The sequence below is a fragment of the Anomaloglossus baeobatrachus genome, chromosome 2, assembly GCF_048569485.1.
Source record: "Anomaloglossus baeobatrachus isolate aAnoBae1 chromosome 2, aAnoBae1.hap1, whole genome shotgun sequence".
NCBI classification, from domain to species: Eukaryota; Metazoa; Chordata; class Amphibia; order Anura; family Aromobatidae; genus Anomaloglossus; species Anomaloglossus baeobatrachus.
Window position 1 is genome coordinate 489,944,940 of NC_134354.1, and position 24,320 is coordinate 489,969,259.

The following is a 24,320-nucleotide window of genomic DNA, read 5'->3' on the forward strand; positions in this document are numbered from 1 at the left end:
GTAAAATAACGTTATATACTATAGAATTGAATTTTTTTTATGCTTCTTGAGGAAGCTTAAAGGAAAGCAGAGCAGTTTGTAAGAGCCACATGTAATATCCATAAAACAGGTATGAAGGGGTTAAGACAATCCCATTTCTTATGCTCTGTACTCAGTCATCGCAGCGCTGCTTGTTTTATGGGTTCCACCTCCTTTTCCTCCTCCTTCCTACCAGGCTCTGATAGTCCAGCCTGTCTGATACCTCTTCCCTGTCAGTAATCTGTTTTCAGACCATGCAGGCAAAGTGCAGCCTCCCCTGTCTATTCTTCATGAGACCCCCCTGCTGCATACAGCCCTCCGTGCTGCTGAGCTGAGTTCCATTTCAATGTCCATTTGTGAAATACCGGGAATTATTGTTGATGGTGAAAAACTTTTACCAACCTCAGCTTCCTTGTGTGACTCACGTCAGAATGGCACCCTGAACTAACACCCCTCTTGGCTCCCTCCATTGGCATTGGTGCCATATGACAATAGTAAAGAAACGCTGTCGACGCAGTCAGCAGCTGGTAGGAACAGAGCACACTAACATGCCCTTGACTGGCACAAGGACAATAACTTTGTGGAAATGCCATCTGTATTTGTGTTTGGTCATCCTAGTCACAGTGCTGGAGAAAGCAGAGAAATAATTTGTAGGAGTCCAGGATTTGGCATATCGCTGTCATTGCCTGTGTGCTGCAGAAACCTCAAACTGGCACTGACACACCTGGTCTATGGTGCCCCCTTACATCATGAGATACGGTGGCACAGGAGGCAAAAACAGTAAAACTCGGGGGACCAGTGTCTCCAGAATCACCAAAACTTTATCACTGGACACTACCAACAGCCAGAGTACCTACCCAGAGGGAGCCAAGAGCTGCTGCTGGTCGCCTGTCCCTCAACTCGCCCCTGCGGACAGCAGCACAGTCATCCGGAAGCACCAAGCAAAGTTTAGAGCCCAAACTGCACAGCGGCCAGAAAACCACGACGCTGTCAGGTAAGAGCACTGGGTTCGAGGGATGCAGGGGCCTTTTCAGTGTCTGTCAAGTCTAATTTAGTCCCAAGGAAACAAATATGTGCCTCATTCTTAAACTGTCCTTTATTCGTCATATCACTCTGTTTTCTTGCGCGTTTGTATGCTTCATGCATGGCACTGGTTTCTTGGTGCAGAGCCCTACTGTTATAACAGCAGATGGTAGACAATTGGTAGTAACTCTTTTGAGCTATAGCAATTATTATTTGAAACATGAAAAAATATCATTGGTTTTAATTTAGAGGTGTAAAGTAAATTTGGTGGACCCCAATGCCAAATTTGCCATTTATAATACTAGTATTATTTTACAAGACGAGGGTTGTCGCTTGGCCAGTGAATTACCTGTCCACCTGAAGAGTCTGGTGGAAGAAAAAGTTTTTTAGCGGCAATAGTAATTGCTTGTATTTCCCATATGGACAATGCTGGGACTCAGGTCATGGAGAAGGAGGTTTGTTAGCAGCAGTGTAGTGTCACGAAGAAAAGGCAGTGAAGGTGTGCACTCTACCGGCTAGAAAAACTGTACATAGATTACTGCCAGGAATCAGAGGTATCAGGCTGGACTGTGAACCTTGTTTGATGGTAAGAAAAGGAGGAGGAAAGGGGATGTATAAATCACATCAGTAAAGTCAGTGTCTTAACCCCCTCTTCCATGTTTTTAGGATGTTATATGGGGTTGCACTTTTCTTAAAGCCACTTCAACAAAGGTTATAGGTATATTTTAATTCTGTATTGTATAAAGTTATTTAACGATCTCGGAGATAAGGCCTACGTGTATGTATACCAGCTAGACTCAGTCCACATCTCAGCTTTCTTCATATCCGAGGTATATGGATGTAAATAAAAAAGATATCATGATGCAAAAAGATATTCTGGTGCAGAAGAATGTTATTGAACACCCAACAATACAAATTGAATGGCTTTGTTGTGTTAAAGGGATTGTCCATTGAGAAAACATTATCACCTTAGCTATTAACATGATAGATGTCAACTTACTGATGGGCAAACACAGGGCAGTAGGTCCCTCCATTCATTCTTTATGAAGCTGCTAGAAAAAGACAAGGTCATTGCTCAGCAGCCCCATAAGGAATGAATAGTGATCAAAGTGCTCTGTTTTGCCAATAGGTGCTTTCCCACTGGTTGGACCCCACTGATCAATTAGTTTTCACCTATGCTATAGATAGGTAATGTTATAGAGGAGCCTGTGAAAACAAGTTAACTTTCTGCTCTGTGATACCTTTCTTGTGTGTTATTTTAAGAATGACTACATCTATGCATCAGTATTAGGGCTCGCTCACACAACAGTATAACACGGACAAGTGCAATCCGATGTCTTGTCAGATAGCACTTGTTCCAGTGTTATACTATGGAGCAGTGTCGATCAGCATGTTTTTCTCATGCCAATTCAGCATGAGATAAAAACTCACTGCATGCTGTGATTGTCAGCATATCTCGGATCACATGCACCCATATAGGTCTATGGGTGCATGTGAAACATCGGACTGCACTCGGATGTCATCTGAGTGCAGTTCGATATACACCGAGACAGACAGTAGAGAAGATGGAGAAATAAAGTTCTCCATGCCTGTGCTCCCATTCTCACAGTAAAATGATACTTGTCATTAGCATATCTCATCTGATTCTCTCACATCAGATGCTATATGCTCCTGTTACCCCGGCCTTATCCAGAATGTCCTTATACCATAAAGAGGGTTAGGGTCCTTTTTCTCAGTGTATAGGAAAGTATATTCTACTCAACATTCCAATACAGAACCACACAGTATAAAAACATACTGTATGTTGCACAAGATACTTTTTAATTATTAGTATTTTTTTTACATAGGGATATGTTTCAGGCTTCCATGGGAGGTATAAATTGAAAAATCATCTTATGTATACCTCCAACATGAACTCAAAGCAAGATGAGAAAAGTATAGGAAACAGAAATTTCCAGTACAATTGAGACACTGATTATCAAAGTTCAGTGGCCAAGCAAATGCCAAGGTTTCGTAGTATGTAAGTTGAAGTTAGATGTAAGTCCATTGAGTTCTCGGACCCCGAACATGGACTTGTCAGTGAAGTTTGGTTTACTGTTCAAGTTCGGCCACCTGGATAAGAAAAAAAAAGGAAAAAAGGAAGCAAAATTCCGGGTACGCTTATTAAAACTTATGAATATGCACTGCTTCCCCAGCCCACCGTCTGTGACAGTGACTGTGATTGGTTTCAGTAAGACTGATGGTGTGCCAACATCTGTGATTAGTTGCCATCACACAAGCTGTCTGGGTGGAGTGGAGTGTAAAAATAAATAAATAATTGGAAAAAATGCCCAGTGCAGATAAATCAGACAGCTGGAGGCTGCACCCCCCAGCTGTGTACGTTATCTTGGCTGTGTATCAAAATATGAGGGACCTTATGCGGCTTTTTAAAAAATGTAAATAAATCATTTTAAGAAACAGCATGGAGTCCCTCCCAATTTTAATATGCAGCCAAGATAAAGCAGACAGCTGGGGAATGGTATTCTCGGGCTGGGAAGGCCCACAGTTATTAGGCTCTCCCAAGCTTAAAGATAGCAGCCCACAGCCGCCACAGAATTGGCACATCCATTAGATGCCCCAATCACAAATCATAATAATTTTTATTTTTATATAGCACTAACATATTCCGCAGTGTTTTACATAAATCAGCAACACTGTGCCCAATGGGGCTCACAATCTTAATTTCCTATCTATATATCTTTGGAGTGCGGGAGGAAACTGGAGTACCAAACCAATACAAACTCTTTGCAGATGTTGTCCTTAGTGGGATTTGAATCCAGCATTGTGATTTACCCAGCTCTTCCCGATTACCCTGGTGTGGTAGCAATTAGGATATTATAAGGGGTTAATGACAACTGTGATTTGTCAAGAAAATCACAGCTGACATTAAGCTAAAGGTTATTAATGGGGAGGGGGCTATCAAACCCCCATTACTAATCGTGTAAGTTAAAGTAAATGAACACAAAACACAGAGAAAAACCTTTACATAACAACATAACACCTTACGCTGCAAGACAATACATCTCAACGCCCCATAAAAAAGGGAGCAACGTGAACCACGCATTGGAGACATGGTGTGGAGTGCCTTTAAACACACTATGGGTAATATTCTAGTTATACTTCTTTGACTTCTCTTTCTTTTCGTTATCTTAACTGGACTTTATACTTTATCTATACTATCACTAAAGCTGCTAAACTATTCTGAACACAAAAAACGAACTTCTTGAACGGCATACACACATTTTTCTAGCTTAGCATACAATTTATTCACTCTGAGAATTTGTAATACTTATCTGACATGTTCCAAATGAGACCAAAAATCCCTTGAATATATGAGTATGTTATCAAGGTAAACAATTACAAATTAACATAAGAGATGAGAAAACACATCATTAACCAAATGCTCGAATGCTGCAGGCGCGTTGGTTAGACCAAATGGATCACCAGATTTTCAAAGTGCCCCTCCGACATATTAAACACTGTTTTTTCCACTCATCCTCCTGTTTGACTCGGACTAGTTTATAGGCCCCTCTAAGGTCTAGATTAGAAAACCATTTAGCACTGGCAATCTGAATAAATAGGTCAGGAATGAGTAGCAGGGGATTACGAACCGTTATCTGATTGAGCTCACGAAAGTCCAAGCATGGCTGTAGTCCACCATCCTTCTTTTTAAGAAAAAAGAAACCAGCAGCCACCGGAGATGAGGATGGCCTGATGTGCCCTTTAGCCAAACTCCCAGTTATATACTCCTTAAGAGCTAATCTCTCAGGGCCCACAAACTATACAGTCTGTACTTGGGCAACTTAGCCTGGCTTCAACCTTATGGTGCAGTCATGAGGTATATGCTGCGATAACTCCTCTCAGAGTTCTAAGAAAACACATCACCAAAATCTGAAAGAGGATCCAAAAGACTAGAGGTAACCACCGAAATACAGGTTCCTAGACAGTGTTCTTTACAATATGTGCTTCATTTAATTATATCTTAAGTTTTCCAGTCAACAGTTGGGTTATGTAATGCAAACCAGGGGAACCTTAATAGAATTTGTGTAGGAAGGCCTTCAAGTCCATAACACGGTATGAGCTCTGAATGGAGTACCCCAATACGGAGTTTCAGCCCCTGTACACATTCAACAAAACCACCCTAAAAAAAAGGGGAGATGGATCCATTGCAAAAATACATACCGGATTAGATACCTTTCATGGGTATGTCATTCTTTACAGACAGTCCTGTAGTTTCCGGTTGTAGAAGTTGCAGCGTTTCACTACACAAGCTGCTATTTGATTTTCCCTTTTTCTCTGCTTGGTGTTAGTTACTTTTGCTTTAGAACCCTGCAGATTTCCTCACCTTTTCAGCTGTTAATCATCAGCCATCAGCACTTCTCTTTGTGTTTTTAAATACTCTCATTCCCCCTTAAGGGCACTTTGCAAACAGCAACATTGCTAGCGATGTCGCTGGTGAAAGCACCCGCCCCCCGTCGGTTGTGCATCACGGGCAAATCGCTGCCCGTGGTGCACAACATCGCTAGGAACGGTCACACGTTCTTACCTGCCTAGTGACGTCACTGTGGCCGGCGAACCGCCTCCTTTCTAAGGGGGCGGTTCGTTCAGCGTCACAGCGACATCACTAAGCGGCCGCCCAATAGAAGCAGAAGGGCGGAGATGAGCGGGCGTAACATCCCGCCCACCTCTTTCCTTCCTCATTGCCGGCGGCCGCAGGTACGGTGATGTTCCTCGTTCCTGTGGTGTCACACATAGCGATGTGTGCTGCTGCAGGAACGACGAACAACCTACATCCTTTAACAGCAACGATAATTGGGATTAGAACGATGTGTCAACGATCAACGATAAGGTAAATAATTTTGATCGTTAACGGTCGTTCGTGCGTTTTACACGCAATGACATCGCTAACGGGGCCGGATGTGCATCACGAATTCCGTGACCCCAACGACATCTCGTTAGCGATGTCATTGAGTGTAAATTGGCCTTTACTCTTTGCTGGTGATAGGTTTAAGTACCCTTTACAAGTCTTCAGTGCAAGCAGTCGGCTTGGATTCCTTTGGAAAAACGTTATTGTTGTTGCAGCTGCTCTCCCTGAGTCATCTGGAGAGAAGTTATTGTAGAACTGGGCGGATTCACAAAAAAATTAGATCGGCGGGTCCCTGCTCTTTTTTAAAAAAAAATTGGATCCGGTCCGGAATCTGCCCCATATAAGTCTATGGGGAGCAGAATTCAGAGATTAAAAATGGTGGTAGAATAGATAGGGGAATGGGTGTAAGCACGGTGGACTTACCAATGCTCCAGTATGGCTGTACGCTGCTCCCAGGTCTCACATTCACTGCCTGGGTCGCTAATTACAGTCAGACACATAGTCAGACATGCCCCAACCCTGAGTGTCAGCGTGTCAGCTGATTGCATCCAATCACACTCTCCAGGACAGCCAGTGGGAGGGAAAGCAGTGTAACTGATGGAGCCCTTACACTCTAGCATTTACCGTGAGCCTTGACTGCAGGCAGATGCCGTCACAAAGGCTGCGGCGCATCTGACTGCAACAAATCACAGAGGCCAGGCCAGCCGTTGGGTGGGGAAAGCTGTGCATATGAATTGAATGGCCCAGGAAGGGCACAGGAGCAGCATACCACAGCGTGGGGGCGGCGTACAGCCGGGCCGGAGCCTGGGTAAGTATGAAGCGCTCGCTTCATTCTAATTTTCTTTGTTTTTTCTTTATTTTTTATTTTCTCGAGTGCCTGATAAATCACCTGGAATCTCGGACCTGGATCTGGCACCCGGGGAACTTTGAAACCATGCAGATCCAGACTTTTACAGTCCAGCTCCGCCCAGCCCTAGTTATTTGTTTACTTTCCCCAGTGTGTATTCCCTGTGTGTCCTTTAGAGCTTAATGAGGCTGACTATATGCTCATCCCATCTGTTCCCTATCTAGGGTATATTTCAGGGTCAGCCAGAGCCAGGTATCCTGCTCGGCGCATAGGTGCAAAACCAATTTAGGTAGTGAGGGAAGCCAGTTGCCATTGGTAGGTTTGGTCAGGCGTGCCCATCTCCCCTTCCGTAGACACAGGGTTCCCCTTCGCTTTTGCTTGGTTCTTCCCCATACCTAGTGTGACTATAACTCCTTCACCTCTAACCCAAAAGAATGAACAAACTGTTCATCAATGTTTGCCCCAGAACCACTATCCAAAAAGACTGAAATAGGGACATCTAGGCCCCCAACCTTAAAGCTCAAGGGTAATAATAATAAACATTGAGGAAATACGTAGACCCCAGTTGTAATCCCCAAACTGGCCTAGGTCTAAAAGTTTTTCAACAGCCATTTTTCCTTTGGCACGATGGGGCAGGTACTGACAGAGTGTCCTTTTTTGCCACGGAAAACAAACTCATCTCATTTTAATAATAGAGGAGTTTCTCCCCCATGGAATGTCCCTCCAAGCTGCATGGGATCGAGTGAGGCCTCCAGAAGTAATGGTGGTACAGTAACCCCCTCCCAGAGAGTCTTGGTTTTATGAGACCCATGCAGAAAACGGTGATCAATACATATTACTAGAGACATGGCACACTCAAATGAAGGAGGAGTGTTATACATAACCAACACCTCCTTAGCCCCCTTAGATACACGCTGGAAAAACTGGCTTTTGAGCGCAGCGTCGTTCCACTGAGTGTCCATGGATCAGCACCGGAATTCAATGCAATAGTCCTCTACAGGCCAATTTATCTGTTGCAGTGAATGGATTTTAGACTCGGCTAAAGATAATTTGTCGAGATCATCATAGATGAGCCCAAGTGCAGAGAAAAAATAGTCTACCAACAAGGAACCAGTGACATGCTTGTGGGACCCCACTCAAGAGCAAGATCACAATTCCCACCCATTGTGCCTCACTTTAGGAGAAGTAGGTACATAAGCAGAAGTATAACTTACATGATTCTCTAATCTTTCCAGGAGGGGCAGTTTGGTTCTGATAATCCAGCGACTAAAACAGATTGCACCGGTGTGGCGGACTGTGCTTGTTGCTGTACCGTGCCCTTTAATTCAGCTACCTGGAGAGACAATTCTGCATTTGCCTCGATAGCGCAGAAACGGAGTCCATGCTGGAATATAAACTTGGGCCAACTATAATGTCACAATGAGTTTGGGATAGCGGGGACCCAGGGCTCCTAAGCTGTCACTAAAGCTAGAGGGCTGCATGCTATCCCTATTATCAGGGATACTCCCAATGGTGGAGAGGTCTGAGTCTCCTTCCTGATCCTGCTCCTGATTAGTCTTGATCTAATTTCCTCTCCCCCAGGGAGGGACGGAATAGGAATGTGTTGAAACCACAGAAGAAGACAGACAATGGAAAAACTAAAGCTCTGTCACACAACATGCACACACATAGGCTAAGACAATAAAAGAATCAGGAAGAAAACAAGAGCAGGAAGGAAGTACAAACAAGAAGGGTACACTCCACCAAGCAAAAAGCACCGCTAAACACAACTTTCACCAGAGAGAGTCTGGGACACCACACTTCACAGACCAATACAGAATAAACTATAGCTGGCATGGGTAAAAGGATTCCAACATTATAAATAGGGGGGAGCCGATGTGATAGGTCTCCCCATAACGTGATTACAGGGGCAAGCTGACTAGCAGAGGTTAACTCTTGATAGCTTATAATAATATGCATATAGCACCAACATATTCAGCAGCGCTTTACAATTCAGAGGGGACATGTACAGACAATATGAGACAATATAAAATAACAACATTAAGATACCAGGAGGAGTGAGGGCCCTGCTCGTTAGCTTACAATCTATGAGGAAATAGAGGAGCCACAAAAGGTGAATGAGGGGGGAGAAATGCTTGTCATATATGATCCAGCCTTTGATTTAATAGGGGTTTCAAAATCAGCTGCGTGGACCGGTCACCAGCCAGAATTTATACATACAGAGTGTAAAAAAGTACATGAAGAGGAAGGAACCAGAAGGACAAGGAGACCAGAATTGGAAGTAAATTTTATGCCGGGCAGAATGGGACTAGATTAGATGAGGGAGGTGAGGTGATAGGCTAGTCTAAAGAAATGCATTTTTAGGGCCCGCGTAAATGTGTGGATGTTGGAAATTAATCGAATTGTTCAAATATAACCCCAAGACAGCTGGCGTGCTGCTGGGGCGTAATGGTAGAACCACACACAGAAATGGTAATATTGGGTTTGGGAAGGTTGGGAGAGGGAGAAAACATGAGAAGTTCAGTTTTTGACAGGTTCAGTTTTAGATAGAGGCTTGCCTATGAATCAGCACATAGTAGATCATAGCTATGCACCCAAACAGTAGGTTTACACTCCATGTGGAGTATCAGTGTGCTCAGGAGAATTTGCACAACAAATAGCATGGTCTACTTAATCCTTTTATCCCTTGTGAAAATGTAAAATTTGGGGGGAGAATAACATTTTTGTGGGAAACGTTAAATTTTCATTTTTTTTCCTTCCATATTGTATTAGTTTCTGTGAAAAATATGGATTAAAGCAACATGTTTGTGGTAAAAAAATTTTTTTTAATTTTCACAGCTCCACGTTATAACAGTCTGTGAAGCACCTGTGAGTTCAATGTGCTCACCACACCTGTAGGTAAATCCCTTGAGTTATGTAGTTTTCAAAATGTGGTAACTAGGGGGGAGTTTCCAGTATTTAGGCACATCAGGGGCTTTGAAAATTCGACATGGCGTCCGCTATCTATTCCAGCCACTTTTGTGCTCCAAAAGTCAAATAGTGCTCCTTCCTTTCCAATTCCTGTCATCTGCCCAAACCATAGTTCTCCACCACATGTGTGTTATCTTTGTACTCAGTAGAAATTGCACAACAAAGTGTATGGTGGATTTTCTCGTTACACCTATGAAAATGCAAAATTTGGGGGAGCTCTGATCAATAGAAATGAACAAGCGATCACCCTGTGCAGTGATAAAGTCCCCTAGAGGGACTAAAAAAATAAAGAAAAAAGTAAAAAAACAAAGTTTTTAAAAATATGAAAAAATAAAAGTTCAACTCAGCACCCATTCGCCCTATTGAAAATATAACAGTTAAAAACATAGACACATATTTAGCATCACTGCATTCAGAAATGCCCGATACATATCAAAAGATAAAATCAATTAATCTGATTGGCACACGGCATATCGACAAAAAAATTCTAAATGCAAAAATTACGTTTTTTGGTCACCGCCAAATTTTTTAAAAAAGTGCAATAACAGGTGATGAAAACATAGCATCTGCACAAAAATGGTATAATTAAAAACATCAGCTTAAAACACAAAAAATAAGCCATCACTGAGCCCCAATGAGAACGCTACGGGTTTCAGAAAATGGTGCAAAAAGCACAATTCTTTTTTTGGACAAACTTCTGAATTTTTTTAACACCTTAGATAAAAGTAAAAGTATACATGTTTGGTATCTACAAACTCATACCGACGTTAAGCATCATATGGACACATCAGTTTTTCCATATACTCTGTGTAGAATTATTAGGCAAATGAGTATTTTGATCACATGATCATTTTTATACATGTTGTCCTACGCCAAGCTGTATAGGCGTGAGAGCCAACTACCAATTAAGTAAATCAGGTGATGTGCATCTCTGTAATGAGGAGGGGTGTGGGGTAATGACATTAAGGCTATGTGCACACACTGCATCTTTTTGACGCTGCGTTTTTGTGCGTTTTTGGCCGCTAAAAACGCACAAAAACGCACCTGCGTCGAAAAAATGCGGCAAAAAACGCATGCGTTTTGCCGCGATTTGGTGCGTTTTTTTGCTGCGTTTTGCTGCGCTTTTGCTCACTGCGTCTTTATGCGTTTTTTATCAGTGAACAAAAAAAAAAGGTCTGATGTCATTTCCTTCTTCAATGTGTTCTTCATTCTCCACTAGTGTATGCAGAAGAGCAGACAGCTGGAGAACTACAAGGCTCGGCATATTCCATCCAATAGTGTATGCAGGAGAGCAGACAGCAGCTGCAGAACTACAAGGCTCAGCATGCTCCATCCAGGACTATATGCTTGAGGGGGAGTCAGGGGGAGCAGACCTACAAGGCTCAGCATCCTCCTTCCAGGACTGTATGCAGGATTTCTTTGCCCCCCCAAACAAAAAAAATGACGTGGGCTTCGCCATATTTTTGTATACTAGCCGGGTGCAGCAGGCAGGTACGGGCTGCCCCCAACCCCCAGCTGCCTATTTGTACCCGGCTGGGAACCAAAAATATAGGGAAGCCCTTTTTTTTTTAAATTATTTCATGAATTTCATGAAATAATTTTAAAAAAAAATGACGTGAGCTTCGCCCAATTTTTGAGTCCAGCCGGGTACAACTAGGCAGCTGGGGATTGGAATCCACAGTGCAGGGTGCCCATGCTTTCTGGGCACCCCTGCTGTGAATTGCAGTCCCGCAGCCACCCCAGAAAATGGCGCTTTCATAGAAGCGCCATCTTCTGGCGCTGTATCCAACTCTTCCAGCTGCCCTGAAGCCGGGTGGCTAGCTAGGTAATAATGGAGTTAGGGCTAGCTGTATATTATCAGCTAGCCCTAAGCCCGAAATTCATGGTGTCACGCCAATATTAGACATGGCCACCATGAATTTCTAGTAAAGATAAAAAAAAAACACAACACACAGAAAAATATTTTTATTAGATATAAAACACAACACAATTAGTGACTCCATCTTTATTGAAATAAAGAACCCCCCCTCCGCAGTAATCCTGGGTCAGGGTCCCGCGCCGTCCAATCCGGATCCAATATCATCTGATCGGTTTGCTGGAAGGCAAAGCGATCAGATGATGTGTCAGGATCAAGTGCCTGAATCACATGACACAGCAGCTGATTGTATAAAAGCCGATTATACAATCAGCTGATGCATCGGTGCAAAAAAAAAAAAAAACTCACTTATGTGCTGATTACCGGCAGCTCCTGGAGCGATGGGGCGGGAGTCTGATCCCGTCCGATCGCTGCAGCAGCTGCCGGCAATCAGGGATGAAGTCTCCTGACTCATCCGCTGATACCGGCCGGGCGCCCACGTCACCGCGATACTTACGATCACCTGATGCGTCAGGTGACTGCATCAGGTGATCCATCGCCAGGTCCTGCATCCATCGGAGGGTTCCCAGCCGTCTGCACACAGCCGGAGCGGGGGTGGCGATACCGTGAGAGGAGATGGGAGCGGGCATGGCACCGGGAGTCTGCAGACAGGTGAGTATAACTTTTTTTTTTTTTTTCTACTGTTAACTTTTGTTTTCGCAGCCGCTTCCACCTCCTGCCTGTACATGGTGCCGCACGGCAGCATACATGCACAGGACTGGAGGTGGACGCGGCGGTGACGGTACCGGGAGGATTCACGCTTCTGTATATACTGACAGAAGGAATCCTCTTCCTGTACATGTCACTTTACTACCCACCTCTTGCGTTTATAGCTGCGTTTTTGGTCTTAGAAACGCACCAAAACGCACCAAAACGCAGCTATTTGCGTTTCTCATTGCGTCTTTCAACATCCCATTGAACTCAATGGATGAAAAGCGCAGTGAAAAACGCGGGAATAATTGACATGCTGCGTTTTTGTGGCACCACAAAAACGCAGCTGAAAAAAAACAGATGTGTGTGGACAGCAAAAATGAAAACTCATAGACTTTGCTGGGGAAGCAAAGTCATGCAGTTTTGAGGCCAAAAACGCACCCGAAAAACGCGCAAAAACTCCGCGAAAAACGCACTGTGTGCACATAGCCCAACACTCTATCTAAGGTGTGCTTAATTATTAGGCAACTTCCTTTCCATTGGCAAAATGGGTCAGAAGAGAGATTTGACGGGCTCTGAAAAGTCCAAAATTGTGAGATGTCTTGCAGAGGGATGCAGAAATCTTGAAATTGCCAAACTTTTGAAGCGTTGAAGTGTGATCACCAAACAATCAAGCGTTTCATGGCAAATAGCCAACAGGGTCACAAGAAGCATGTTGGGCAAAAAAGGCGCAAAATAACTGCCCATGAATTGAGGAAAATCAAACGTGAAGCTGCCAAATTGCCATTTGCCACCAGTTTGGCCATATTTCAGAGCTGCAAAGTTACTGGAGTATCAAAAAGCACAAGGTGTGCCATACTCAGGGACATGGCCAAGGTAGGAAGGCTGAAAAACGACTATCTTTGAACAAGAAACATAAGATAAAACGTCAAGACTGGGCCAAGAAATATCTTAAGACTGATTTTTCAAAGGCTTTATGCACTGATGAAATGAGAGTGACTCTTGATGGGTCAGATGGATGGGCCAGAGGCTGGATCAGTAAAGGGCAGAGAGCTCCACTCCGACTCAGACGCCAGCAAGGTGGAGGTGGGGTACTGGTATGGGCTGGTATCATCAAAGATGAACTTGTGGCACCTTTGCGGGTTGAGGATGGAGTGAAGCTCAACTCCCAGATCTACTGCCAGTTTCTGGAAGACAACTTCTTCAAGCAGTGGTATAGGAAGAAGTCAGTATCGTTCAAGAAAAACATGATTTTCATGCAGGACAATGCTCCATCACATGCATCCAACTACTCCACAGCATTGCTGGCCAGTAAAGGTCTAAAAGATGAAAAAATAATGACATGGCCCCCTTGTTCACCTTATCTGAACCCCATAGAGAACCTGTGGTCCCTCATAAAATGTAAGATCTACAGGGAGGGAAAACAGTACACCTCTCAGAACAGTGTCTAGGAGGCTGTGGTGGCTGCTGCACGCAATGTTGATCGGAAACAGATCAAGCAACTGACAGAATCTATGGATGGCAGGCTGTTGAGTGTCATCATAAAGAAAGGTGGCTATATTGGTAAGTAATTTTTTGGGGTTTTGCTTTTGCTTGTCAGAAATGTTTATTTCTAGATTTTGTGCAGTTATATTGGTTTACCTGGTGAAAATAAACAAGTGAGATGGGAATGTATTTGGTTTTTACTAAGTTGCCTAATAATTCTGCACAGTAATAGTTACCTGCACAAACAGATATCCTCCTAAGATAGCCAAATCTAAAAAAAAATCCACTCCAACTTCCAAAAAAATTAATCGTTGATATTTATGAGTCTTTTGGGTTGATTGAAAACATAGTTGTTGATCAATAATGAAAAAAAATCCTCTAAAATACAACTTGCTTAATAATTCTGCACACGGTGTATAGGGAAAAGGGTGAATAAAATAACCTAAAAACAATTGTAAATTGCACTTTTTTTGCAATTTCAACGGTCTTGGAATTTTTTTCCTGTTTTCCAGTATACTGTATGGTAAAACTAATGGTTTCTTTCAAAAGTACAACTCGTCCTACAAAACAACAAGCCCTCATATTGCAAGATTGATGGAAAAGTAAAAAAGTTAGAGCTCGCAGAAGAAGGGGAGCAAAAAACTACGGTCCCTCTTATTTTCATACACAGCCAAGATAAGCACATGACTGGGGGCTACAGCCTGTAGCCATATTCTTTATCTGTGCTTGGTATCATAATATGGGGGGACCCTATGCCAATTTTTTTATTTATTTATTTTTACACCAATATAGACACACAGACAGCGTCTCTGATTGAAAACATTCAGATATGCTGTCACACAGGGTGGGGGCTTATTTGGATGCAACCAATCAGAGATGTGGAGACTGCCGGTTGGTGGGGAAAGCAGTGCTTATGTGTGAAGGATAATGAGTGGCCCTGATAGTATGAGCGTCCTGGATGCAGTGTACAGCCATCAGAGAGACTCAGTAAGTATAACGCATCTGCTTTCCCCTTTTTTTCTTTATTTTTCCTTTATTTTTTTTTAATTACTGGACCTGGATCATTATCCAGAGTTCCCTGAGAACTCTGGGTCCGGGGTTGGTATTTTTGAACCTGCGCGGATCCAGAATTTTAGGGTCCCGACAAAGTGAGATACGACTTGTCATTGACTGTGGGCTTACACAAATTGGCCAATTTGTAAACCAAGTATCTAATTTTTTCACATAGTGGTAATGCAGTGTCAAATTCCTATATTCAATATTGAAATATTTTAGCTTTTCAGACTGTTGCAGTACACAGTTTTGTAACTTTGTGGAATTTTTAACGTGCACCTGTTCATACCTAGTAGATGAACTAAAATCCATGATCCATGAATAAGAACCAACGACACTGCGTTTTGTTGAAACGTGTTGGATGATTTTTCCTGTATCTCTGTGGATACCGTCTGTCAATTTTTAAATGTGAAAATAAAAGTAAGTTTTAATTCACCCATTGCTGTGATCCGCTGGAATTTGCTGCTTCATAGTGGATATACTGGTGTTTTTACATTAGTATCTTGGGGATAGGAGCACAGAGCTTATGAATGCACTTATGTGAGTTATCTCTGCAATAGGAGCACGGCATTTATGAATGTTCTACCCTATGATTTAAAGGGACTCTGTCAGCAGATTTCTGCAATGTAACCTGAAGATAGCATGTTGCAAGTATTAAAACAGAGATTGAAGCCCTTCTTCTAGTATTTCACAGTCTTTTTTTGTTTACCTGAAATGCTAACTTAAGCCTGTTATCTTTATCATTAGTGGGTCTCAGTGGTGTGTGAGTTGTAGTCCAACTCCGCCCCCTCTGTGATTAGTAGCTTAGGTCTATGGAAATGTACACTGAAAGCCTGATGTGGGCGAGGGTGGCTCCCAGAGCTCTGCTACATGTGTAGCGCTCCTGAAGCCATCAGGGTGCTACAAGGTTCTGCATCCCCACCAGGATGTAGGGCCTACCCCCTTAGGGACCCAGAACCCCAGTGCCAGTAGCACAAAAAACCCAGGTAATCCCAGTTTTCCCCAACAAATCCCTAATACAATGGTACTTAGCTAGAGTGGGATCATGGATGGTCGCCTAGAGGTGGAGCCACTCCAGTCCACTAGTTGACCAGGTGGGAGGGGCAGACTGTGGAGAAAGTAGAGACACAAGAGTTGACAGTGGAGGTGAAAAGGAGTGACTTAGCAACGTCCTGACTCGGGTTAACGGTGACCTGGTACCCAGGAGAGGTGGTTGCTGGTGGAGTACGGTGGAGTACTCCCGGAACTACGCACTGACAAGGTACAGGATCCTAGGAAAGGAAAGAGGTTCAAGCCGACCTGTTAACACCTGCACAGCAAAGGGAACCATCAAGAATCTTGCTGACCCTAAAGAATCCGAAGACTCAGTAGCAAAGGGAGAACTGGGGACAGGACCAGAGACTTCAACCCCACAGGGTTTACGCTACCGTCAGGTGGACATAAGTGGACAAACCACAGACCGGAGACCCCCAGTGTTCCATACCACGAGGACCCACTTACAGGAGACAGGTGCAGGGGAAGAAGGTACCAGAGAACTAGACTGGCACTGGTACGATGGGGACCTGGAGGCGAAACCAGCCAGCCTCGGGCAACCAGTTAACATCCAAGTGAGTAAACCAGTTGCACTAAATATCTGTCTGGACTCCTTCCGACGCCCACTGCACCATACACCCGCTGAGGCAATACCCTACTTGCGGAGGGACGACCATACTAGCTGCTAATACCATCAGCCCCAGTAGAGACATTCAGCAGCGGCGGCTCCCTACATATAGCCGCAACACCGCAAGTGGTGTCACAAACAAACTTTATTCACCAATCCCCTGTAAATATCCCCATTATAAAAAGGGCCCAGGGCACGGAACCGGGTAACGTCCACCACTGTGACATTCCCAATAGAGACTCTGCTCGGAACCGAGTACCCCATATCCCTGGGCGTGACACATGCAAAATCTGAAATGCTTCACTGTGTCAGAACGGCTGCACCCACTAATCTAAGTGATGCATCATTGAACTCAGGGCCTCTTTGCCTACATCATGCTATTCTCAGGTGAGGTAGCAAAAACATGTTGACAGATTCCCTTTAACCCCTTCAGCCCCAAGCCTATTTTGACCCTAAAGACCAGGCCATTTTTTGCAATTCTGACCAGTGTCAATTTATGAGGTTATAACTCTGGAACGCTTCAGCGGATCTCGGTGATTCTGAGATTGTTTTTTCGTGACATATTGGGCTTCATGTTAGTGGTAAATTTAGGCCGATATTTTTTGCATTTCTTTGTGAAAAAAACGGAAATTTCGCGAAAATTTTGAAAATTTTGTAATTTTCAAACTTTAAATTTTTATGCTCTAAAACCAACGAGACATATGACACAAAATAATTAATAAATAACATTTCCCACATGTCTATTTTACATCAGAACAATTTTGGGAAAAAAAAAAAATTTAAGGAAGTTATAGGGGTTCAAAGTTTATGAGCAATTTCTCATTTTTACAACAAAATTTACAAAGCCACTTTTTTAGGGACCACATCACATTTGAACCGATTTTGAAAGGTCTACATGACACAAAACACCCAAAAGTGACACCATTCCAAAAACAGCACCCCTCAGGCTACTCAAAACCACATTCAAGAAGGTTATTAACCCTTCAGTGCTTCACAGTAACTAAAGCAATGTGGAAGGAAAAAATTAACATTTTACTTTTTTCAACAAAAATGTTAATTTAGCCTCAAATATTGCATATTCACAAGGGTAGCAGGATTAAATGAACCCCCAAAATTTGTTGGGCAATTTCTACTGAACACGCAGATACCTCATATGTGGCGAAAAACCACTGTTTGGGTGCATGGCAGGACTCGGAAGGGAAGGAGCGCCATTTGACTTTTTTGAACAGAAAATTAGCTGGAATCGTTAGCCGCACCATGTTGCGTTTGGAGAGCCCCTGAGGTGCCGAAACAGTGGAGCTCCCCCACATGTGACCCCATTTTGGAAACTAGACCCCTCATGGAATTTATCTAGATGTTTATTGAGCACTTTGAACCTCTGGGGGCTTCACAAAAGTTAATAGAGTTGAGCTGTGAAAATAAAAAAAAATTTTTTTACCACAAAATTGTTACTTCAACCAGGTAGCTTTTTTTTCACAAGGGTATCAGGAAAAATTGCACCATAAAATGTATTGTGCAATTTCTCCTGAGTACACAGACACCTCATATGTGGTGGAAATCAAATGTTTGGGCGCACAGCAGGGCTCGGAAGGCAAAGAGCGTCATTTGACGTTTCAAACGCAAAATTGTCTGGGATAATTAGCGTATTCCATGCTGTTTGGAGACCCCCTGAGGTGCCGAAACAGTGGAGCTCCCCCACATGTGACCCCATTTTGGAAACTAGACCCCCATGGCATAGAAAAAAAAAACAGCGGCAGATGGGGTGGGGAGGGGGGGCGGCAGATGGGGCGGCGGCAGATGGGGGGGCAGCGGCATATAAAGGGAGCATCTGTAATTGTGAGACGGCGGCTGGGATAGGGTGGGGGCGGATGGGAGAGGGCGCAGTGGATGCAGGAGCGGCAGAGGATGGGGGGAGGGGGGGATGGGTGGGAAGGGGAGTGGGAGGTGAGATTGGGGATAGTTACCCTACAGGATGGATCTAGGCAGCTGGATCACAGGAGATGAAGGAGGCAGCAGATCGGGGAGGGTGAGAGGTGGGGGAGGGAGCGCAGCGCAGATCACGGAGGAGACAGGTGAGCAGAGCACAGATCACGGGGGTGAGAGGTGAGGGAGAGCGGACAGCAGATCACGGGGGTGACAGGTGAGGGAGCACAGATCACGGGGTGACAGGTGAGGGAGCACAGATCACGGGGTGACAGGTGAGGGAGCACAGATCACGGGGTGACAGTGAGGGAGCACAGATCACGGGGTGACAGGTGAGGGAGCACAGATCACGGGGTGACAGGGGAGGGAGCTGTGAAGATGTAATTTACCCTCTCACTGTATATGCTGTGATACTATGTCATGATATGTATATTTCCCTGTCATTTATTTTGTATAATATGTCATGTAACTTTTCCCTGGTTGTATTAGTTGTAATTCATGTATTTCCTTGGGGGAGCTACTGGTCTCAATGTGTCTCTCTCATACAATTGCAGTCTTGGCATCTAATGTGATTATGTAAATAGCCTGTAGTCTTCTATCCAGAGTTGTGTATCTAGTCTGTAATTGCATTGGCCAGTGAAGAAATAGTCATTGTTCTGCACAGCAGGGGATCCCTTCATCTACTGTGGCTGGCAGACATATTGGAGCCCTGTGATGGACCAAACCATTGATGATAGGATGTGTGACCCCTACTTCCTGAACATGGTGGGCTGGTCAAGGAGCACAGACAATGCATTTCCCTTTTTGTAACTTCAGAGTGAGCTGAAACTTAGAGGAAGAAGGAGCTCCCAGCCTGGGTGGCTGTGGACACGGACGGAGCTAGGCCTGTATGGTGGCCCGTGGGATTGTGTGGAACTCTTTGGACTACTGTCAGGATGATTGCTTTGTTATCCGGTCCGAGGATTGTCGGGAAGGGCCCCGAATCTGTTTTATGTGGACTTATCGTGTGCTGTTCCAGTGTTCTTGTGAATAAACCTGTTGGATCGTCCCTCGGCCTCGTCCATCCTTTGCTCTGTTGTACACCCCCGTCACAGGAGCACAGATCATGGGGTGACAGGGGAGGGAGCGCACATCACGGCGGTGACAGGTGAGGGAGCGCACATCACGGCGGTGACAGGGGAGGGAGCGCACATCACGGCGGTGACAGGGGAGGGAGCGCACATCACGGCGGTGACAGGGGAGGGAGCGCACATCACGGGGGTGACAGGTGAGGGAGCGCACATCACGGCGGTGACAGGTGAGGGAGCGCACATCACGGCGGTGACAGGGGAGGGAGCGCACATCACGGCGGTGACAGGGGAGGGAGCGCACATCACGGTGGTGACAGGGGAGGGAGCGCATATCACGGCGGTGACAGGTGAGGGAGCGCACATCACGGCGGTGACAGGTGAGGGAGCACAGATCACGGGGTGACAGTGAGGGAGCACAGATCACGGGGTGACAGGTGAGGGAGCACAGATCACGGGGTGACAGAGGAGGGAGCTGTGAAGATGTAATTTACCCTCTCACTGTATATGCTGTGATACTATGTCATGATATGTATATTTCCCTGTCATTTATTTTGTATAATATGTCATGTAACTTTTCCCTGGTTGTATTAGTTGTAATTCATGTATTTCCTTGGGGGAGCTACTGGTCTCAATGTGTCTCTCTCATACAATTGCAGTTTTGGCATCTAATGTGATTATGTAAATAGCCTGTCGTCTTCTATCCAGAGTTGTGTATCTAGTCTGTAATTGCATTGGCCAGTGAAGGAATAGTCATTGTTCTGCACAGCAGGGGATCCCTTCATCTACTGTGGCTGGCAGACATATCAGAGCCCTGTGATGGACCAAACCATTGATGATAGGATGTGTGACCCCTACCCCCTGAACATGGTGGGCTGGTCAAGGAGCACAGACAATGCATTTCCCTTTTTGTAACTTCAGAGTGAGCTGAAACTTGGAGGAAGAAGGAGCTCCGAGCCTGGGTGGCTGTGGACACGGACGGAGCTAGGCCTGTGTGGCGGCCCGTGGGATTGTGTGGAACTCTTTGGACTACTGTAAGGACGATTGCTTTGTTATCCAATCCGAGGGTTGTCGGGAAGGGCCCCGAATCTGTTTTATGTGGACTTATCGTGTGCTGTTCCAGTGTTCTTGTGAATAAACCTGTTGGATCGTCCCTCGGCCTCGTCCATCCTTTGCTCTGTTGTACACCCCCGTCACAAACTGGTGGCAGCAGTGGGATCAGAGCAGAAGGAATGGAGGACAATGGCTCAACATCAGGAACCAGCACTGCAGAGTACAAGACCTGGACTTTGGGGAGCCTGCAATCAAAGGCCCGTGAAGTAGGAGTTTGTTTCAAAGGACTCTCCAAGGAGCAGCTGATTGAGGCGCTAGAAGGAGTCTGCTCGCAAAATGACGTGGAGGAAGGATCCTCACAGCAAACGGAAGAAAGACAGCAGCCGGAGGTAAATACCCAAAAAAGTCAGTGGGTTGTGTGGTACGAGGAGGAGATGGCCTTGCTGGGAGAGGAGACCACCATAAAATATAAGATGGAGGTCATGCGTAGAGCTAAAGAGAAGGAGCGCAGGATGAAGGAGATGGCATTGCTGGATAAGCAGCTCGCTGTGGAAGCCGCGAGAGGTTCCAGACAGACTGTAACCCCAGCACCCATCATGAGGGAACTTCCCAGGGTGTCCCGCAAAGACTTTAAGCCGTTTAATGAGGCTGCAGGCGACATTGAGGGCTTCTTCCAGGACTTTGAGCATCAGTGTCGATTAATGGAAGTCCCGGACAGGGAGCGTGTCCGGCATCTGGTTGGGCTCCTAGAGGGGGGAGTTGCTGAAGCCTATAGAGCTATGGACCCTCGGTGAAACTGTGAGTATGCGGAGATTAAACAGACTATCCTAGAACATTATGCTGTGACCCCAGACACTTACAGGACTCAGTTCCGTGCTTTAGCCTGTGATGGGGAAGTGTCTTTTAAGATATATGCTCATAGACTCAAACAAATATGTAATCGCTGGCTGGAGGCAGAGGAGGCCTTATCTTGGGAGACCTTCCTGCAGGTCATCCTAAAAGAACAATTCTTTGCCCAGTGCCCCGCTGAGATCCGGGAATGGGTGCGTGAGAGAAAACCAGCGACAGTGGAGGAAGCTGCTGCTCTAGCTGATGAGGTGCTCACTATCAAGCCTCAGTGGAGGGTTCTGTTGGAGGATGGAGAGACACCTAACAGCTCCACAACACTGAATGCCCCCAGTTATTCTGTCCCCATTGTTCCCCGTTCCTCTAAGCCACCACATGTTGATACCCGTGTTAATGTGCCTCCAGTTGCTTCTACTGCACTTTCTGGAATACGCCGGGGAGAGGAAGTAACAGAGCGCAGGTGTTATGTTTGTAGGCATCCCGGACATTTGCAGGCCTCATGCCCAGCCAGCCCATGGAGGAATCATCCTCAAACCCCTACAGCACCTTCAGGTGGGAGCCGGCCTCCAAGTTCCCCTACCCCTTACCCAAGAGGACGCCTTGGATGGAGGGAGAGCCAGCTCAGATGCTATCAATGTGGACAGCCAGGGCATCGGCAAGTCTCCTGTCCAGCTGTTCAAATGAGGACTGATCCTGCACCCAATCGGATTGTTAATTATTTACAGCCCAGTGCCATGGAGGAAGATGTGGCACCGCTATGTGAGGACTGGCCTAGTGACTCAGCCCCCCATGTTGCACCACCAGGAGTTTACGGGGTGCGATCCGCAGTTATGACGACTTCTGCTCATCAAGGTAAGCACTTGCAGGAGGTTGTGCTGGATGGACAGAGACTTGTTGGATTTTGTGACTCGGGTGCTTTCCTCACACTGGCTGATCCCTGAGTGGTTCGGCCTGAGGCAATCCATAGAGGACCTGGGATTGTCATTGAACTGGCTGGTGGACAATGGAGGACTATTCCCACAGCCACTGTGGATCTGAACTTTGGTTTTGGGGTCAGGCGATGTGTGGTTGGGGTGATGGGTGGTCTGCCTGCAGCTGTTCTCCTGGGCAATGATGTGGGAGAGCTACGATGCCAATTCGTGGCTGCATGAAGCCACATGCAAGTAACGCTCTGCCTGTGTGTACTTAACCAGTGACCTGTAGAGGTCCCTAGTACGTACACAAGTTGGGAGGGGGAGGGATTGTGAAGATGTAATTTACCCTCTCACTGTATATGCTGTGATACTATGTCATGATATGTATATTTCCCTGTCATTTATTTTGTATAATATGTCATGTAACTTTTCCCTGGTTGTATTAGTTGTAATTCATGTATTTCCTTGGGGGAGCTACTGGTCTCAATGTGTCTCTCTCATACAATTGCAGTCTTGGCATCTAATGTGATTATGTAAATAGCCTGTAGTCTTCTATCCAGAGTTGTGTATCTAGTCTGTAATTGCATTGGCCAGTGAAGGAATAGTCATTGTTCTGCACAGCAGGGGATCCCTTCATCTACTGTGGCTGGCAGACATATTTGAGCCCTGTGATGGACCAAACCATTGATGATAGGATGTGTGACCCCTACCCCCTGAACATGGTGGGCTGGTCAAGGAGCACAGACAATGCATTTCCCTTTTTGTAACTTCAGAGTGAGCTGAAACTTGGAGGAAGAAGGAGCTCCCAGCCTGGGTGGCTGTGGACACGGACGGAGCTAGGCCTGTGTGGCGGCCCGTGGGATTGTGTGGAACTCTTTGGACTACTGTAAGGACGATTGCTTTGTTATCCGGTCCGAGGATTGTCGGGAAGGGCCCCGAATCTGTTTTATGTGGACTTATCGTGTGCTGTTCCAGTGTTCTTGTGAATAAACCTGTTGGATCGTCCCTCGGCCTCATCCATCCTTTGCTCTGTTGTACACCCCCGTCACAGGAGCACAGATCATGGGGTGACAGGGGAGGGAGCGCACATCACGGCGGTGACAGGTGAGGGAGCGCACATCACGGCGGTGACAGGGGAGGGAGCGCACATCACGGCGGTGACAGGGGAGGGAGCGCACATCACGGCGGTGACAGGGGAGGGAGCGCACATCACGGGGGTGACAGGTGAGGGAGCGCACATCACGGCGGTGACAGGTGAGGGAGCGCACATCACGGCGGTGACAGGGGAGGGAGCGCACATCACGGCGGTGACAGGGGAGGGAGCGCACATCACGGTGGTGACAGGGGAGGGAGCGCATATCACGGCGGTGACAGGTGAGGGAGCGCACATCACGGCGGTGACAGGTGAGGGAGCGCACATCACGGCGGTGACAGGTGAGGGAGCGCACATCACGGCGGTGACAGGTGACGGAGTGCACATCACGGCGGTGACAGGTGAGGGAGCGCACATCACGGCGGTGACAGGTGAGGGAGCGCACATCACGGCGGTGACAGGGGAGGGAGCGCACATAACGGCGGTGACAGGGGAGGGAGCGCACATCACGGCGGTGACAGGGGAGGGAGCGCACATCACGGCGGTGACAGGGGAGGGAGCGCACATCACGGCGGTGACAGGGGAGGGAGCGCACATCACGGGGGTGACAGGGGAGGGAGCGCACATCATGGGGGTGACGGGGAGGGGGCGAGTAGCCGATCACGGGGGTGAGAGGTGGGGAGGAGCGGGCAGCACATCACGGAGGTGAGGGGGAGAGCAGCACATAACGGAGGAGAGAGGGCGCGCAGCATATAACGGAGGGGAGGGGACGGGCAGCACATAACGGAGAGGGGGCGCGCAGCACATAACGGAGGAGAGGGGGCGGTGCCGGGCAGCACATAACGGAGGAGAGGGGGCGGGGCCGGGCAGCACATAACGGAGAGGGGGCGGGGCCG

The 24,320-nt window shown here is 46.2% G+C and overlaps 1 protein-coding gene across 4 annotated transcripts in view; it reads left to right on the forward strand.

Annotated features, from left to right (window-relative positions):
- Positions 1 to 225: 225 nt before the first annotated feature.
- NPAS2 (neuronal PAS domain protein 2) overlaps positions 226 to 24,320 on the forward strand; it is a 253,292-nt gene continuing 229,197 nt past the window's right edge. For all 4 annotated transcript variants that reach the window (XM_075336458.1, XM_075336460.1, XM_075336459.1 and 1 more), the window contains exon 1: positions 226 to 1,012. In XM_075336458.1, coding sequence (XP_075192573.1) covers positions 750 to 1,012 — 263 coding nt within the window. In that variant the 5' untranslated portion in view covers positions 226 to 749. The remainder of the gene's footprint in view (positions 1,013 to 24,320) is intronic.